Source organism: Salmo salar, chromosome 21 (genome assembly GCF_965601325.2).
Source record: "Salmo salar chromosome 21, fSalSal1, whole genome shotgun sequence".
Classification (NCBI taxonomy): Eukaryota; Metazoa; Chordata; class Actinopteri; order Salmoniformes; family Salmonidae; genus Salmo; species Salmo salar.
In genome coordinates this window covers 45949929-45968200 of record NC_138311.1, presented here as the reverse complement: position 1 = coordinate 45968200, position 18272 = coordinate 45949929, and the positions used below count along the sequence as shown (strand labels likewise).

Below are 18272 nucleotides of genomic sequence, written 5' to 3'. Positions count from 1 at the left end.
CCCGGTAGGCAGTCATTGTAAATAAGAACTTGTTCTTAACTGACTTGCCTAGTTAAACAAAGGTTACTTAAAAAAAATATATATATATATGTTAGGTGAAATACAGCAGTGTGCAATCACAGCAGCAAGATTTGTGGCCTGTTGCCATGAGAAACAGGCAACCAGTGTGTAGAGAGTGAGGGGGACACTTAACAGCTAAGACCATTTTTATTTGGCTTTATTTAACTAGGCAAGTCAGTTAAGAACAAATTCTTATTGTCAATGACGGCCTAGGAACAGTGGGTTAACTGCCTTGTTCAGGGGCAGAACGACAGATGTCAGCTTGTCAGCTCGGGGATTTGATCTTGTTACTAGTCCAACGCTCTAACCACTAGGCTACGCTGCCGCCCCATTTACAAACCCCAATTTTGCCTTCAGTGGTCAGGGCTCAAGTGTGACATCTCACACTTCTCAAAAATATTTCCTACAGATCACACGGACCCACAAAGAATTTGAAAACAAATAAAAACTACTGCAGTGTCCCATCACAGTAGTAAAATAAAAGAAATACTGCAGTGTCCTATCACAGTAGCAAAATAAAAAAAATACTGCAGTGTCCCATCACAGTAGCAAAATAAAAAAATACTGCAGTGTCCCATCACAGTAGCAAAATAAAAAAAATACTGCAGTGTCCCATCACAGTAGTAAAATAAAAAAATACTGCAGTGTCCCATCACAGTAGCAAAATAAAAAAAATACTGCAGTGTCCCATCACAGTAGCAAAATAAAAACATACTGCAGTGTCCCATCACAGTAGTAAAATAAAAAAATACTGCAGTGTCCCATCACAGTAGTAAAATAAAAAAATACTGCAGTGTCCCATCACAGTAGTAAAATAAAAAAATACTGCAGTGTCCCATCACAGTTGCAAAATAAAAAAAATACTGCAGTGTCCCATCACAGTAGTAAAATAAAAACATACTGCAGTGTCCCATCACAGTAGTAAAATAAAAAAATACTGCAGTGTCCCATCACAGTAGTAAAATAAAAAAATACTGCAGTGTCCCATCACAGTAGTAAAATAAAAAAATACCGCAGTGTCCCATCACAGTAGTAAAATAAAAAAATACCGCAGTGTCCCATCACAGTAGCAAAATAAAAAAAATACTGCAGTGTCCCATCACAGTAGTAAAATAAAAAAAATACTGCAGTGTCCCATCACAGTAGCAAAATTAAAAAATACTGCAGTGTCCCATCACAGTAGCAAAATAAAAAAATACTGCAGTGTCCCATCACAGTAGCAAAATATGTCTTGAGTGGTCAGGGCTCAAGTGTGACATCTCATACTTCTCTAAAAAGGTAATAATCATTATTACACCCTTACCTAATCCATGCACTGGGTTGTGGGGTATTAAAGACAATGCCAATGCAATGCTAACTGGATAAAATAGCACAAAACATGATCGTTGGCTCATGTCGTTGCGATGCCAGGGGCGTGGGTTTGGTTCTAGCTGGGGCCCCCCTTGTTTAAATATATGCACACATTTGCTTAATGGAATTCACGTGTATCAAAGCTGGGACTGAGAGACTGAAAAACAGCTTAAATCTCAAGGCCATCAGACTGTTACACAGCCATCACTAACAGAGTGGCTGCTGCCTACAAATAGACTTGAAATCATTGGCCACTCTAACAAATAGATCAATAGTCACTTCAATAATGCCACTTTAATAATGTTTACATATCTTGCATTACTCTTCCCATACGTATATAATGTATTTTATACAGTCTACTGCATCTTGCCTATGCCGCTCAGCCATCGCTCATCCATATATTTATATGTACATATTCTTATTCCATCCCTTTACTTAGATTTGTGTGTATTAGGTAGTTGTTGAGGAATTGTTAGATTATTTGTTGATATTGCTGCACTGTCGGAACTAGAAGCACAAGCATTTCGCTACACTCACAACAACATCTCGTACCATGTGTATGTGACCAATACAATTTGATATTATTAAAAGTCTGACAAAAGTATGTTTTTCCTAAAACGTTAAACCGGAGGCTCAAAGGTGTTTTCTCTGACAGGGGGAGAGTTATCTATAGAATATTGTGTCTATTATATGAACAGGATGTCTGAGGAAGAGGATGGTGATCTGGGAGAAAAAAAGGCCACATTCTCAATGTGTGAGGTCAGTGTCAGAGAGAGGTAGTGAAAGAGAGGGCATGTGTGTGCATGCCTTGTCTGTGTAATAATAATAATAATACATGGGTGACTATATTTGTCCTATTTCAAACAATCATATTTAAAAGAATCATGAAAATCTAATAAGAATCTTGTATGGCAGAAGATTATTTGGACCTGCTAAGATTTTGTATGTCAGTGGTGTATTTGTATGTGTTCATTTAATTACATTTTGTTTTTTTATTAGTCAACATAAAAAACGACAACACTGTGAAGGAAATAAGGTTATATTCTCAGAACATACTTTTATATTCATAAATTAATCATATTCTTATACTTTCTCAAATATATCATACCATATCTTTGTAGGAAATTCACCACAATCACGTATGTCATATAAAGCATAGAAGTTAACACATATACTGTACACTACATGACCAAAGGTATGTGGACACCTGCTCATTGAACATCTCATTCCAAAATCATGGGCATTAATATGGAGTTGGTCCCCCTTTGCTGCTATAACAGCCTCCACTCTTCTGGGAACACTTTCCACTAGATGTTGGAACATTGCTGCTGGGACTTGCTTCCATTCAGCCACAAGCGCATTAGTGAGGTCGGGCACTGATGCTGGGCGATTAGGCCTGGCTCCCAGTCGGCGTTCCAATTCATCCTAAAGGTGTTCGATGGAGTTGAGGTCAGGGCTCTGTGCAGGCCAGTCAAGTTCTTCTACACTGATCGACAAACATTTTCTGTATGGACCTCGCTTTGTACACGGGGGCATTGTCATGCTGAAACAGGAAAGGCACAAAGTTGGAAGCACAGAAACGTTGAGAATGTCATTGTATGCTGTAACATTAAGATTTTCCTACACTGGAACGAAGGGGCCTAGCCCAAACCATGAAAAACAGCCCCAGACCATTATTCCTCCTCTACCAAACTTTATAGTTGGCACTATGCATTCAGGCAGGTAGCGTTCTCCTGACATCCGCCAAACCCAGATTTGCCCATGGGACTGCCAGATGGTGAAGTGCGATTCATCACTCCAGAGAACGCGTTTTCACTGCTCCAGAAACCAATGGCTGCGAGCTTTACACCACTCCAGCCAACGCTTGGCATTGCGCATGGTGATCTTAGGCTTGTGTAAGGCTGCTCGGCCATGGAAACCCATTTCATGAAGCTCCCGACGAATAGTTATTCTGCTGATGTTGCTTCAAGAGGCAGTTTGGAATGCGGTAGTGAGTCACAACCGAGGAGAGACGATTTTTACGCGCTACAGCACTTGGCGGTCCCGTTTCGTGAGATTGTGTCCTACCACTTCACAGCTAAGTCATTGTTGTTCCTTTCCACTTCACAATAACAGCACTTACAGTTGACCAGGGCAGCTCTAGCAAGATAGAAATTCGACAAACTGACTTGTTGGAAAGGTAGCATCCTATGACGGTGCCCCGTTGAAAGTCAATGAGCTCTTCAGTAAGGCCATTCTACTGCCAATATTTGTCTATGGAGATCGCATAGCTAACTTAAAGCGGTGTCCACATACTGCTGTAAATACATGTTTAGATACTTATTTTTGGCCAAATACCCTTCTGCCATACAATATTCTTATTTGAATTTCATGATTGTTTTACATATGGGTGTTTGAAATAGGACAAATAGTCACCCACGTAATTATTATTAGACACAAGGAGCGCACTCTCTACCTGACACACATTGAGAAAGTGGAGGGAAAAAAGGCAGCAATCACCATCCTCTTCTTCCTGTCCTCTCCTCCTCCTCAGACTTCCTGTTTATATAATTCTCCCCGTCAGAAAACAGCTTTGAGCCTCCGGTTTAACGTTTTAGGAAAAACATACCTTTTTCAGACTTATAAGTACATTCCATTAAGCAAACACTTCTATTTTACTTACAGTAGTGTGTGCATACATTTTCAGATGGGGGGGGGCTCACAGGAATCAAACCCACAGCCCTGGCATTGCAAGCAACACAATCATGTTTTGCGCTATATTACCAAGTTAGACTTGTATTTCTCCCCCTCAACTCCTTTTTTTCTCCCCTCCTGAATGGTGCTAGAGGTCCGCAGGACGTCGGACATCTGGAGCGTGGGGTGCACCGTGTTTGAGACAGCCACTGGGAAGCAGTCACTGTTGCACAGGGACAGTGTTCTCCTTGCATTGTTCTACATCTGTGTGAGGAGAGGCCCAATGCCTGACGGGTTCTCAGAGGACACCAGGGACTGTGTCTGGCTGTCCAGGGGAGTTGATTTATGATTCTGTACTTACAAGCAAAATGTTAAATATAATAATTTTAAAGGAATAGTTCAACCAAAGAACTGTATCCTTGCCTTGAATGTAGTCTCTGGATAAGCAGAGATTGGAATCTACACTGTGGGTTAGTATAGAAAGCTACAAAGACTAAAACAAACCAAGTGTGGATACAAATTTCAGTAACTGTTAATTACGTCAACCATCACTAAGTCAAACAAAGGTAAATGTGACATCTTACCCACAGTCAGTAAATCATAATAAAGTGCAGCCAGGTTGAATAACAAATCGGTCATCTTTGCAGTGACCAGAAACAGCACCCAGCTGCAGAACACCTATTGGGCCACCTTTTCTAAGGATGTCATTTTAGTTTAGAACCTACACTCAATGTTTGGCGCTATTTCCGGAGTTCATCAAGAAGTGAAAAGCCGTAAGACCTATCAAGATTGTATATACACTACCGTTCAAAAGTTGTTTGTGGTCCCTTTAAAATGTACTTGTTTGTCCATTAAAATATCAAATTGATCAGAAATAAAAAGTGTAGACATTTAATGTTGTAAATGACTATTGTAGCTGGAAATGGCTGACTTTTAATGGAATATCTACATAGGCGTTAGAGGCCCATTATCAGCAACCATCCCTCCTGTGTTCCAATGGCCACATTGTGTAGCCTTTTAAAATAATAAACTTGGATTAGCTAATTGATCATTAGAAAACCATTTTGCAATTATGTTAGCACAGATGAAAACTTGCTAATTAAAGAAGCAAAACTGGCCTTCTTTAGACTAGTGGAGCATCACCATTTTTGGGTTTCGATTACAGGCTCAAAATGGCCAGAAACAAAGTCCTTCCTTCTGAAACTCAGTATATTCTTGTTCTGAGAAATGAAGGCTATTCCATGCAAGAAATTGCCAAGAAACTGAAGATCTCATACAACGCTGTGTACTACTCCCTTCACAGAACAGCACAAACTGGCCCTAACCAGAATATAAAAAGTGGGAGGCCCTGGTGCACAATTGAGCAAGAGGACAAGTACATTAGTGTCTAGTTTGAGAAACAGATGCCTCACAAGTCCTCAACTGGCAGCTTCATTAAATAGTACCCGCAAAACACCAGTCTCAACGTCAACAGGTGACTCCGGGATGCTGGCCTTCTAGGCATCCCAGAGGTGTTTGTTTCTCAAACTAGACTAACGTACTTGTCCTCTTGCTCAGTTGTGCACCGGGGCCTCCCACTTTCTATTGTGGTTTAAGCCAGTTTGCGCTGTTCTGTGAAGGGGTAGTGCACAGTGTTGTACGAGATCTTCAGTTTCTTGGCAATTTCTCGCATGGAATAGCCTTCATTTCTCAGAACAAGAATAGACTGACGTGTTTCAGAAGAAAGGTCTTTGTTTCTGGCCATTTTGAGCCTGTAATCGAAACCACAAATGCGGATGCTCCAGATACTCAACTAGTCTAAAGAAGGCCAGTTTTATTGCTTCTAATCAGAACAGTTTTCAGCTGTGCTAACATAATTGTAAAAGGCTTTGAAAATTATAAACTTGGATTAGCTAATAATGTGCATTTGGAACACAGGAGTGATGGTTGCTGATAATGGGCCTCTGTACGCCTATGTAGATATTCCATTAAAAAAAAAATCTGCCGTTTCCAGCAACAAGTCATTTACATCATTAACAATGTCTCCACTGTTTCTGATCAATTTGATGTTATTTCAAAAATACATTTCTAAGTGACCCCAAACTTTTGAACGGTAGTGTAAATCTGTCAAATTCACATAATATACAGTATTTAAATTCCTTTTCAAAATGTATAGGCTTGAAACCTTCATCACCCTTGGAACAAGATCTTGCAGAGGATACAAATAGGGCATTTGTCTAACATTTTGCTTCCATTCTCTTCATATAAACATTCAGTACATACCAATCATACAACATAGGTCAAGTTAAGGTAGTGTTAACCTTAGGATTTATTTGTAGAACTTAAATAAAATCATAAAACTGGTTGTCCAGATTTGCACTTGCCTTCTTGTTATCAAACCACTGTCTGTGCCCAAGAGTATAAGTACTGGTGGAACATAGCATCTTGGCCCCAATACCAACTGTCTGCACACTGAAATAAGGACTAACCAGTCAAAGAACAGTTCTTAGTTTGTGTCCACAATTGAGAACGATATCTGCCATATACAGTAGGAAACTGAGCTGTATCAGCAACACTGATGGACTTTTCTGCCACGTCACTGGACATCAACAATCCTACATTATTTACCATTACTGATTAACAGCTTTGCATCTATCAGCTACAGGGTCAAGCCAAGTAACCATTTCATGTAAATGCACTTCACAGCAAAGGTTAGGCATGTAAACTATAGCACTAGTATTACTGTCCTCGTGTCTTTATTTTTTTTTGCGAGGCAGCCTTTGGCATCCAGCTTTAGGTCATGTTGGAGGTCCCCCCCAAAAAAATTGTTGTACAAATTGCATGGCCTCTGACAACATGCCAGGTGGTTGGTACTGTTTGTAGGGTCTGCACTGGAGGAAATCCAGACCCTACAAAGGGATGGAAAGGTCGAAGGCCGAGTGCACTCTACCGGCAGCCATGCGTAGTACAGGCTCTAAGCACAACAGTGGAACGCTGCAGTCAGAATCACCAATGATAGGACTCCTACATCAAGTTACAAGTCTTTTTCTCCATCATATATAATATATATATCTTGTTATACTTACAAGCAGTTCCAAACCTGAGTATTTATGGTATAGCTTTTTAAACATACAAAAATGTATGTACATTTATCTCCACTTTCTGTAAACAGCAGTCTGCATTCTGCTTTATCCCTTTGATGATAGAAACATGCGGATCATCGATACAGTATTGAGTATAAAAAAAAAAGGGAAAAAAGACTTTCAACAAATAAAATCCAGCTTCCATTGGCGGCCATGTTTGGCGTGCCTGGCCTTCCTTCTCTACTACCAACTGAGAGAAGCCCCCCTCCAGCCGTAAGAGGACCGCTTGCCTTGTTTTCTCACCAGAATGGATTAGTTGTGGAAATGCTGTTTTAATTATTATTTAAAAGAAAATAAATTGCATCTTTCATGCCTTTTCAGTATTTATAATACCTTTTTTCAACATTTAAACTAGGATGACCCCCTAACTCTCACGTCCACATTTCAAGACCCATCCAGAGAATATGGAGAGGACTAAGCAGCAGTTATACATACAGAAACAGGCAGGACTATATCAGCACTGCCAAGAGATCAGATGATCGGGAAGCATAATAATTAGATTTCTGTCCTACACTTTGCTTTATATTTTTTGCTTTACCTTCCATTTCCTTGCTATAAAGGGTTCATGAGTTTATTCCTTGGGCACTTAACAGGAAATGTGAGCATGTCAAAAGTGTCTGTTTGGTGCTGGCAGTACCCCAGCCGGCGACCTCAGGGCCGCGGCTCTCCACTGGCTTCTTGTCCAGTTTCACTAGGGTGTTGAGATGTCCGTAGCCCACCTGGTATGTGACAGGGGGAGGAGGGGGAAGGGAAGGTTAAAACCAGAGCTGTGAGACGACACACACTGTGACTGCAGCTGAACAGAGGAACAATGAGAGGAACTACCTGCGCCGCCCTTGGAGCTTTTGCTCGTTTTGGAGGAGTGGTGGTTGTGGCCGGCAACGTTGGGGTGTGCCCTCTTGCGGGAGGAACTGGAAACAGAAGCAAGGGCCGGGCCCGCCAACCCCTCAACGCTCCCTAGCCCCAGGGGGCTCCGGAGGAGGGCCGGCCCGACACCTGCTGGCCCCTCGAGGCCTCCCCGGCCATTGCCACTGTGCTGTGCCGCGTGGAGCTGAGAGTGTCCGTGCTGCTTGTGGTGGCGGTGGGCAGAGTGGTCCCGATGCTTCTCCTTGCTCACCAGCGGGCTGGAATGTTTGCTCTTGGGCCCGCCCTCATCAGAAGAGCTGTGGCGCTCAGAGGACACCTTGATTTTCATCTTCAGCTCCTCTTTGCTGGCCACGCCCCCCTGAGAAGGAACTGGGAGGCGGAGTTTGAGTGAGCCCCCCTTGTCCCGTTTGTCAGAGGGGAGCCTGTCCTGGCCTGGAATGGCCAGCTTCATTTTAAGAGGAGATGCAGTGGTGCCGCTGCTGCTCCCTGGGTTAGGGTGGGGCTGCATGTGTTTCCTGTGGTCTGACTGGACAGAGGGTATATAGGCATCCCTGCCCTCAGGCTCCATAGCCTGTTGCTCTGTCTGTTTGCGTTTCTGCTGCACCGCCAGCTCGGCAGCATGCTTCTCTCTGTACTTGTCCAGGGACATTTTCTGGGCAGGCGGGGGCTGCTGTTGCTTCCCCCCCCCCGCTACAGCCTTGTGTTCAAGTTTAATAGTGTTGAACTCCATGGTCTTATCTGGTCTGTGTGGGTTCAGAGAGCTGTGCTGCAGAGACAGTGAAGCCCCCTGCTGGAGGCCTAGTGCATCTGTTTTGAGGGAATAGCCTCCTCCCTCCGAGCGACCCCCCGTGTCCTGGGGCCAGTCGCTGGGGGCGGTGAAGGTGTAGGAGCTGCCCTGCATGGAGGCGATGGAGTCCAGGGAGAGGGGTCCACTGGCGTGACCCGGCAGTGGGACAGGGAACGAGGAGGCAGCTTTGGAGAAGGCTGAGTTGGAGACCCCAGGGATGCCGTCTCCCAGGGAATGTTCGTGGACCAGGGAGGGTCCTGGGTAGGGGTCGTTCGCCTGAGAGCCATCTCCCTTGGGCTTCTTGGCAGCTTGTGTGGCCTGGGGGAGAAGAGAGAATGATGACGTGGTAGTGAAGAGCATGAAACTGTACAATGAAACTACACTAAAATAAAATCAGCAGACAGCAAGGACAATCTACAAATGTCTAGAGAGAGTGCGAGGTCTTAATGATGATTCACTGGAGAAGAACTTCAGCTTACCCTCCAGTTCCGGATCCTCTTCAACCTGCTCGGCGTCTTCTCCAGAATCTGAAGGAAGTCGTGTGTCAGTTCTGAAGGACAGGACACACTTGGTTTTAACACCTAATATAAAATGGCAATAACATATAACCACACATTTCTCATTGACGAAAACAAAACTATTCTCCCAAACTAAAAGATTGTAAGTAGGCATTCTGCATGTCTTTCCGACTACGAGCGTGAACTAATGAACTATAATCAAAGACTCACCATCAAGAAGCTCCAGCGTGACAGAGTTGTCCACGTATTCCCACCAGTGTTTCCCGTCAGTGGAGACAGGGATCTCCCAGTTGGACCATTTACAGGCCAGGTGGATGCAGACGCAGGCGATGACTGTGGGTTTATGCTGCAGGCAGAACGTGGTGAGGTGGAGGCTGCGCAAGGAGAGGCCGGAGCGCAACGACAGGCCACATGGAGAAGAGGGGCAAACACAATAAGTCACAGGCGTTTTAGGCTGAGGTAAACCATAGTACACAGTATTGAGAACAGAAGAAGCATTGCAAAATAAATGTTATCGTTGACACAGTTGCACACTTAACAAAAGAACAAACAATTACTGACATGCAGAATAGATCATGAGTCAGTTTCACATTATGGCTACCATCCTAGTGTTTACCAAAAGGAACTGCAGATATAGCAATAACTTCACATTTGCGTCAAATTCAAATAAAGACTAGTAGGTTTTTTGGTGGGAACGTGACCCAATTTCACCATTCATTAAAGAAATCCACCACCAATAAATAACACTTGGTCAACATTTTATGGTAATGTAGAAAATGAGCTTGCAGTAAATTCAAGAGACACTCATTTACACTAACTGGTTGTGGTGAGAAACGCCTTCTAGTCAACTGTAATCCACGTTGACTCAAGTTCTTTGGAACTCAAGTTATATAGAAATAGATGAAGCTACAATATTGAACCTTGAACGATTTAAAAAAGGGCCAGAGAGCTAGATGGTATTTCAAATGGAAGACTATGGTAAAAGCTGGATGGTAACCTTGTGCCACAATAAGTTAAATGCCTGGACATAATGCATATTAAAAGGAGAATATTTTAATATCCCGTATCACTGCGCTGCCTGAGACTAGTCCACACAATCCTGAAAAACATCAAATCTAAGAAGTATTCACCACGGTGACTGTAACCCTAATAGAATCCAAGCCATAGAATACTAAAACATATATTCCCATTCAAGTCAATTATATTTCTAAGGCTTGGGTACCGTTTCCACTTTTCCCTTCACTGTTTAGTCTACAGGGTACGGTCAGTAACCATGGCGAAATCTATTTTTATGACCCAAACAAGGCCTTTCTGTGGCTGGTCAGAGTTCAGGCATTAAGCACTTCATCCTCTAATTACCACAATGTCTACGGCACAGCGTCAAGCTCTTTAATTCTCTGTTTACTGTTCGTCATAAGCCTCTCCAGTTCTAATGCAGCCTGCCTTCTTTAGAACAGGCAGTTTTTGGAACAATGTTGTCTTTAGCTCGATCATATTTTTTTCCAAACTAAAAATAATACTTTTCATACGATTGCTGGATGCGTTAGCAGCAGCTTAATTATGACCAGGCCCAACTTAAAAGCATTTATCAAGATCTGTGTCCAGACATTGTAGTTAGTTTGAGGGCATTTTTTTGGGCTATGGGAAACAAAAAGGCTATATTAAATCCCAACCCAACGTCATGGCAAAACTAACCCTTCAGGACCTTGTTCTGCCATTATTTGCAGAATATAAACTGTATGGTTGTTTGTAAGTAAAAAGCCAAAAAACAAGACTAATACTTATGAAGGATGAACAGATATTTTGCAATACAATGAAATGGTGTATTAAAACATGTATTTTTCTCTTCAAATTCAAAAACATGCCATCTGAGAAGGTCCTTAATGGGTTAACATCAAACATGTTAATTAGCGCTTCCATTTGTTCTTTCTCTATATTATTTATATATATCCATCTCATTACATGAAAAATTTGCTTAACTGACTGAAAATGTTTCATTAAAATGTTAACTGTGAAAAATGTTACTTACCAGGACGACTTCTATGTTATGTTTACAGCTGTGTAATCTTTAGCTGCTATTCAGGCTACCAAAGTGTCTTTTTAGACTTATGCACTTTTGTAACCAAGCAACCGTGAGGTTCAAGCCCACCACTACACTTCACATTGGGCATTCAACCCCACTGTGCCAACTCTGGTCCCTTGTACAATACACCGCACTGCGACCGGGGCCGGTACAGCCAACCACCCCACCCCGGGCAAGAGAGGGGGCTAGCGTCCCAGAAGCCATCGGCGCATAGAGGGCCGTTGGACACAGAAAGGGTACCCTGCTTACAGGAAGCTATAGTGTGCAGTAGTCACAGTGCAACAGGGGGAGGGGGGGGGGGGTGTCAGGATAACAACCTGTTGGTAGCCATGAAATAGGAAGTCTGTGCCAGATCCTTGCTTGCTGTAAGTGAAAGAAAAGAGGGTTAAGGTTTTTGCTGACCAGTGTGCTCTGTTAATAATTATAAGTTGAAATGTTACCTTTAAAGGTAGACTCAGCGATATGATGCAGATGCTAGGGGTGTGAATGTTTAAACATTAACGAAATGACGATCCTTAAGGCTAAAAGAAATCCTTAACCTTTTTCCGCAACAAATTTTCGCAACTACTAAGTGTTGAAGCATGAGGCTCAACTTCACTGTTTTGGTCCCGTGGCTATCACGCTCTAACAACGTGAAGGCAACCTGCGAGCATGCGCAGATACTGTGTGTGACGCTGTCAGAGCGAAGTCTTGCATCTCACTATCTGCAGTGCTGCTCATTTCGCTGTGTCTACATTTAATGTACTGTACGTCATGTTTAGTGAAAACTCAAAGGTCAACAACGATTTGTTACACAATCATGTCAGCATTTATCCTCCTACACGACTAGAGGGTCATGGCTAGAAGTGATCCAGCTTTTGTCAAATTAATGTTTTTGCATTTAAACTAAAACTTTTCCTAACACGCTACATTCATTTTCCTAACCTACTGCTTAAGTTCTCATAAGCTGCTACGAAAGGTCCAATCTGATATTAATTTGACAAAACCTGGATCCCTTCTAGTAATGACACGACTAGAGGGCATGAAAGAGCAAAGAAGGAAGCCTCTACCTCTCACTAGCTGGGAACATTTCACGACATCAGTGTGTGGATGTTCAATAGTTATTTCAAATCCTGGAACAAAATACATGACAGGTGAGTTTCAACAGGAACAATTTGTCAAAGATGCATCAAAGTAATGTTCCATCCATGGTTCTTCCCCTTTATTCTTCAACACAAGAGCACAGTCAGGATTACATGCGGATTATGAAAGGCAGTTCCTCTTTCTTTACATCTAATTAAGGGTGAGTATATTGACGTTGTATAACAAAAATGGCCGCAGATGGTGGCAACATAATTGGAGTATTCCGTAGTTGTGGAGACCACAAATTGGAACATGGATGGGACTGCTGTCTGCTAACATCTGAGATTCATCAAGATACCATTTCGACCTGCAGCAATAGAATATTGGCATTGAGGATTGTGACGTTACCGTGACATACAGTGCATTCAGAAAGTATTCGGGCCCCTTGACTTTTCCCACATTTTGTTACGTTACAGCCTTACTCTAAAATGGATTAAATAAAAAAAAAAGTCATTATGGGGTATTGTGTGTAGACGAAGCAAAACAGGTGGTACATTTTTTTTAGCAAATGTATTACTAATAAAAAAACAGAAATAGCTATTACATAACTTTGACTCTTTCCTATGAAACTCTAAATTGAGCTCAGGTGCATCATGTTTCCATTGATCATCCTTGAGATGTTTCCACAACTTGATTGGAGTCCACCTGTGGTAAATTAAATTTATTGGACATGATTTGGAAAGGCACACACCCGTCTATATAAGGTCCCACAATTGACAGTGCATGTCAGAGCAAAAACCAAGCCATGAGGTTGAAGGAATTGTGCGTAGAGATCCGAGACAGGATTGTGTCAAGACACAGATCTGGGGAAGGGCACCAAAACATTTCTGCAGCATTGAAGGTCCCCAAGAACACAGTGGCCTCCATCATTCTTAAAATGGAAGAAGTTTGGAACCACCAAGACTCTTCCTCTAACTGGCCACATAGCCAAACATAGCAATCAGGAGAGAAAGGCATTGGTGAGGTGACCAAGAACCCAACTGTCACTGATAGAGCTCCACAGTTCCTCTGTGGAGATGGGAGAACCTCCAGAAGGACAACCACCTCTGCCACACTCCGCCAATCAGGCCTTTATGGTAGAGTGGCCAGACAGAAGCCACTCAGTAAAGGGCACATGAAAGCCCACATGGAGTTTGCCAAAAGGCACCTAAAGACTCAGATGATGAGAAACAAGGTTCTCTGGTCTGATGAAACCAAGATTGAACTGGCCTGAATGCCAAGTGTCATGTCTGGAGGAAATCTGGTACCATCCCTACGGTGAAGCATGATGGTGGCAGCATCATGCTGTGGGCATGTTTTTCAGCAGTAGGGACTGGGAGACAAGTCAGGATTGAGGGAAAGATGAACAGAGCAAAGCACAGAGATATTTATGAAAACCTGCTCCAGAGCGCTCAGGACCTCAGACTGGGGTGAAGGTTCACCTTCCAACAGGACAACAACCCTAAGCACACATCCAAGACAACACCAGGAGTGGCTTCGGGACAAGTTTCTGAATGTCCTTGAGTGCCCCAACCAGAGCCCGGACTTGAACCCGATCGAACATCTCTGGAGAGACCTGAAAATAGCAGTGCAGTGACGCACCCATCCAACCTGAGAGCTTGAGAGGATCTGCAGAGAGGAATGGGAGAAACTCCCCAAATACTGGTGTGCCAAGCTTGTTGTCATACCCAAGAAGACTCGAGGCTGTAATCACTGTCAAAGGTGCTTCAACAAAGTACTGAGTAAAGGGTCTGAAAACTTATGCAAAAGTGATTTTTTATTATACATTTGCTAAAATTTCTAAAAAAAACGTTTTGCTTTGTCATTATGGGGTATTGTGTGTAGATTGCAGGGGGGAAAAAAGCAATTTAAATCTAAATCAAATGCTGTAAAGAAACAAAATGTGGAGAAAGTCAAGGGGTCTGATACTTCGAGTACACTGTACCTAATTTAAATAACTGAAAAATGGAACACGAGGCAATTCATCAATGCCTGGCAGCAACGGTCCAACAGAATATTGAAACATAACACTTTGTATACTAGATCAAGTTCTTACTATACTCTCAGTCATTACTTACCTAAAGTCTGCAGCACTATGGTTTCAAGTATCACCAGCTCTTGAGCTTGCTGGAGGTATGCCTGAAGTTCAATAGACAATCATTACATGACATGTGTAATGTGTCTATCGATACCCCTATTCCAAAGTAACAGTATGGGTTATTTCTTAGTGCCAGATGTTTTAAATGTAGTCTTGCTACTAGGAATATCATCACTAAGAACATGCCGAGAGAGGACAGACATCCGTCTAACAAAGACTGCAAATTGCTTCTGTCATACTACGGTCAGACTCAGCTTACCCTCTGGTGACACACCCCAAACTACACAAAAGCAAGTGTTGATGCCATTGACAAAAACAGGGAGAATAGCAAAACCTACAATACCCATAGTACCCAGACTTACATTACTCTTCGTATCAAGCGGGGCCTCTTGAGGGTTTAGACAAGCATGTGAAACCTTAATGACATGCTCCAGTTTCCGAGGTTGCTCTTCAACTTTTGCAGCTAGGAATAATGTGGTTGGAGAAATGATCTGTAACAGGAGATAATTCATTGTAATACATTATGTAAACAGGTTGCATATTTAAGGAAAATAGTCAGGCTGACTAAATACTTACATTTCTGTGGAATTTGGTGAAAGAGTGGTACATATAAAATCTATGCATGTAAACAATTGCTGTATTTATAGTAAGTTGTGAGCTGGAGAAAACGGGTTAAGGAATTCAAGTATGTTCAAATGTAACTTCAGTAAATACATGATTTGTTGTTGGGTAGATAACACAACAGGGTAACCGTGCAAAAGAAAATGACAAGCCCAACAATAATGCACGTTCTTGCATTGCCGTTGTATGGGCCGTGGAACTAGCTCGCGCTAACTACACAGAAACTCAATGCTGGTTTGCTAACGTTAGCTAGCATGCTGGGCAGCCGTCATTTGGCTATGTGGATATTCATAATAAAACGAAAAACACATCAACGTTAGCTAGTTAACATTTCAATTAGGGGAACTAACAGGGAAGATTAGTAAACTAATGTTAGCTAGCTAACTTACTGCCAAGCTAACAGCTTGCTAACTGGCGCCAGATACATGGCCTTCATGTTGATGACGGATTATGTTTGCTAACTAGTCAATTTGGCTGTATCATTACTACACAACACCGAATACATTAAAGCGACCACTGGCACATTTGTAATGTTCTGATATTACAAACTACGGATAGTGAGTGCCTCTGGCGCGTGCCCCCAGCTCCCACACAGCACCCTGGGAAACGGGCCTACAAAGCACCATGTCTATACTTCCTTCGACATGTCTGGTGATGATTGTTTATAAAAGGATACACGTTGAGTCTCTGGCCCATATCTTGAATGAGGTTTGCCGCCTGCTGTCGGTAAGAGAGCTCTCTATCCGGCTCCACTCCCGTACGGCGGGACGGCGTGGCTTCCAGCTGCTCCCGGGTGAAAAACCATTTTGACGAGGATCCCCGGCACGCCGCCATAGCTCTCCAGCATTCGCACAGGACACCGATAACCGGATGGACGCAAGTACGCTGAAACCATGATTGGCACGTCCCGGAAACCACAATATTGTTTTTTTTCTTCCTTCTTTGATATTTGTTTAGGCACGGCCAAACCAACTAGTCGTGCTTTATCGCCACCATTCGCCCTGGATTGTGAACTTCACAGAATGCAAAGAAATCGCTACGCCATTTCCTGGTTGCTAGCTACAATTATAATAAGCTGTGTTCGAATACCCATACTAACATACTGTATACTACATACCATTAGGTCATTTTAGTATACTGTAAACAAACGGTATCGTTTAAGTTGAGCATATTAGAGCGTTGCCTGTCTACCGGAAGCGGATGACGTTGCTATGCAACTTATTGCTAGGTTGTTAACGTAACAAATTACTAGCTAAACATTTTACGATTTCGGGTGTGTTTGTAAATTCAATCTGGGGTGCCAGAGTGAGCTCTGGGCGTTCATAAATCCAGAGTGTTTACAGAGTTGATCTGATCGTTCAACGGCAGTCAAGCACCCAAACTAACTGGCTAACGTTGGCTAGCTACTTCCAGACACAAATGAGAGAACACCTCACTCTGACCATTTTACTCACCCTAACAGCTGATTAGACTGTTTTCATGTTATCCAGAGCGTAGGTGACTGTAACTGGGCTGCTGTCAGCAATTTCATTAGTCTTTGACACCACCGGCCATATTGGTGTTGAGTGTTTGTAAATTCATAAGTTATTCTGCCGAGAGCGCTCTGAAATCGGAGTAGATAGCCAGAATTAACAGTCTATTGAAACGCACAACGACTATACCACTTAGCTGAGAATGATATGAATAATCAAGTCAATAAACGTTGGGTAGTTAGACAGCAGATCGTTAATATACTGGCTCGCAAGTTCGATGTATTAGGTTACCATACACAAATTGTCGGCCCTAAAAGCACGGAAATAGTGTCCACTGAATGAATACTTCGTATTTTGGCGAATTTTGTACGACATCCGGAAACCTTTTGCATACTAACTAATATCCATACTATGACCAAAAAGCATACTATATACTTAATTCACGTCACTAATAGTGCGGTTAGTATGAGTATCGAACACAGCTATACTTTGCCCTGTTTTAGTTTATGTGACAAAACAAGCTAGTGTAGAGAATCATTGTGCCATCTAAACCGCTGAGAAAAATTATTTTCCAGAACCACAAATATTGCATTATAAGCTGTTTGAAGCTGGTGTACAAAACGAAAGTAAAAGATGCAACAACAAAAAAAATGTAAGAACTGGAAGCAAAAAAAATAGCGCACATAGAACCGATCTACCGCTTCTTAGACTTGCTTTCAATGAGACTGATAGATGTATAACTCATAGTTCTATGTGAATTTGGTCGGGTCGCCCAAATCCTTAGATACTACATCCCTTTTTGGACTTATAAATTAATTATATATACCCATTGTTTATTGAAGAATTTAACTTATAAATGCCTCGAGCTGTCTTACCACATGATAACCCAAAATATAAGCTTGTTTTCCTCTAATGTTTGTAAACAATGCAAATGTAAAGACACTGTATAGCCTCAAAACATGGTTAAAACTATAATTTTGATATTATGGATGGTCAGTCCTTACATCCATAGCTATGTCTATGGAGAGTGGTTACATTTCTCCAGCCCCATCCCTCAGCTTTTTCCCGAAAAAGGGGCAGGGAATCTTTAGATATTGTTTCTTCTACTGATTGCCTCATTAATTAAGAACATTCCTTTTCACATTTTTTTTGTCAAAGACTCCAACCACCCGAGTCAGACTGTTCTCTCTGCTATGGCACAGCAAGCAGTAATGATGCACCAAGTCTGGAACCAACAGGACAGCTTCTATGCCCAAGCCATAAGACTGCTTAATAGTTAGCTAAATAGGTAACCAAGTATCTGCATTGACCCCTTTTTGCACTAACTTATTTTGACTCATCACATACGCTGCTACTGTTAACTATCTGTCAGTTTATTCCTAGTTATATGTACATATCTACCTCAATCGGGGTGGCAGGTAGCCTAGTGGTTAGAGCGTTGAGCCAGTAACCGAAAGGTTGCTAGAGCGAATCCCTGAGCTGACAAGGTAAAAATCTGTCGTTCTGCCCCTGAACAAGGC

General features: G+C 42.3%; 1 protein-coding gene across 3 annotated transcripts; it reads right to left on the bottom strand.

Annotated features, from left to right (window-relative positions):
* Positions 1-6362: 6362 nt before the first annotated feature.
* ccnt2a (cyclin T2a) lies at positions 6363-17360 on the bottom strand. 3 transcript variants are annotated; one of them, XM_014165473.3, is made up of 10 exons: positions 15957-17350; positions 15236-15317; positions 15022-15150; positions 14640-14700; positions 12510-12572; positions 11778-11823; positions 9588-9751; positions 9339-9409; positions 8031-9177; positions 6363-7924 (listed from the first exon to the last, which is right to left on the bottom strand). In XM_014165473.3, the coding sequence occupies exons 1-10, from the start codon at positions 16112-16114 to the stop codon at positions 7857-7859; spliced, it is 1989 nt and encodes a 662-aa protein (XP_014020948.1). In that variant the 5' UTR covers positions 16115-17350; the 3' UTR covers positions 6363-7856. The 3 variants fall into 3 exon arrangements, 2 of the variants coding, with proteins under 2 accessions (XP_014020948.1, XP_014020950.1); XM_014165475.3 differs by lacking the exon at positions 6363-7924 and having other exon boundaries at positions 8579-9177; positions 9339-9386; positions 15957-17356; XR_014382062.1 differs by lacking the exons at positions 6363-7924; positions 8031-9177 and having other exon boundaries at positions 11407-11823; positions 15957-17360.
* Positions 17361-18272: the final 912 nt, after the last annotated feature.

What these genes read in the sequence shown, in the direction of transcription:
- ccnt2a (XM_014165473.3), bottom strand. Translation starts at nt 16,114, where the DNA reads ATGGCGGCGTGCCGGGGATCCTCGTCAAAATGGTTTTTCACCCGGGAG. An exon ending in TCACCAAATTCCACAGAAAT is followed by an intron (nt 15,151 to 15,235) that starts GTAAGTATTTAG and finishes CTCCTGTTACAG; the next exon opens with ATCATTTCTCCAACCACATT. An exon ending in CACGCTGGAGCTTCTTGATG is followed by an intron (nt 9,410 to 9,587) that starts GTGAGTCTTTGA and finishes CCTGTCCTTCAG; the next exon opens with AACTGACACACGACTTCCTT.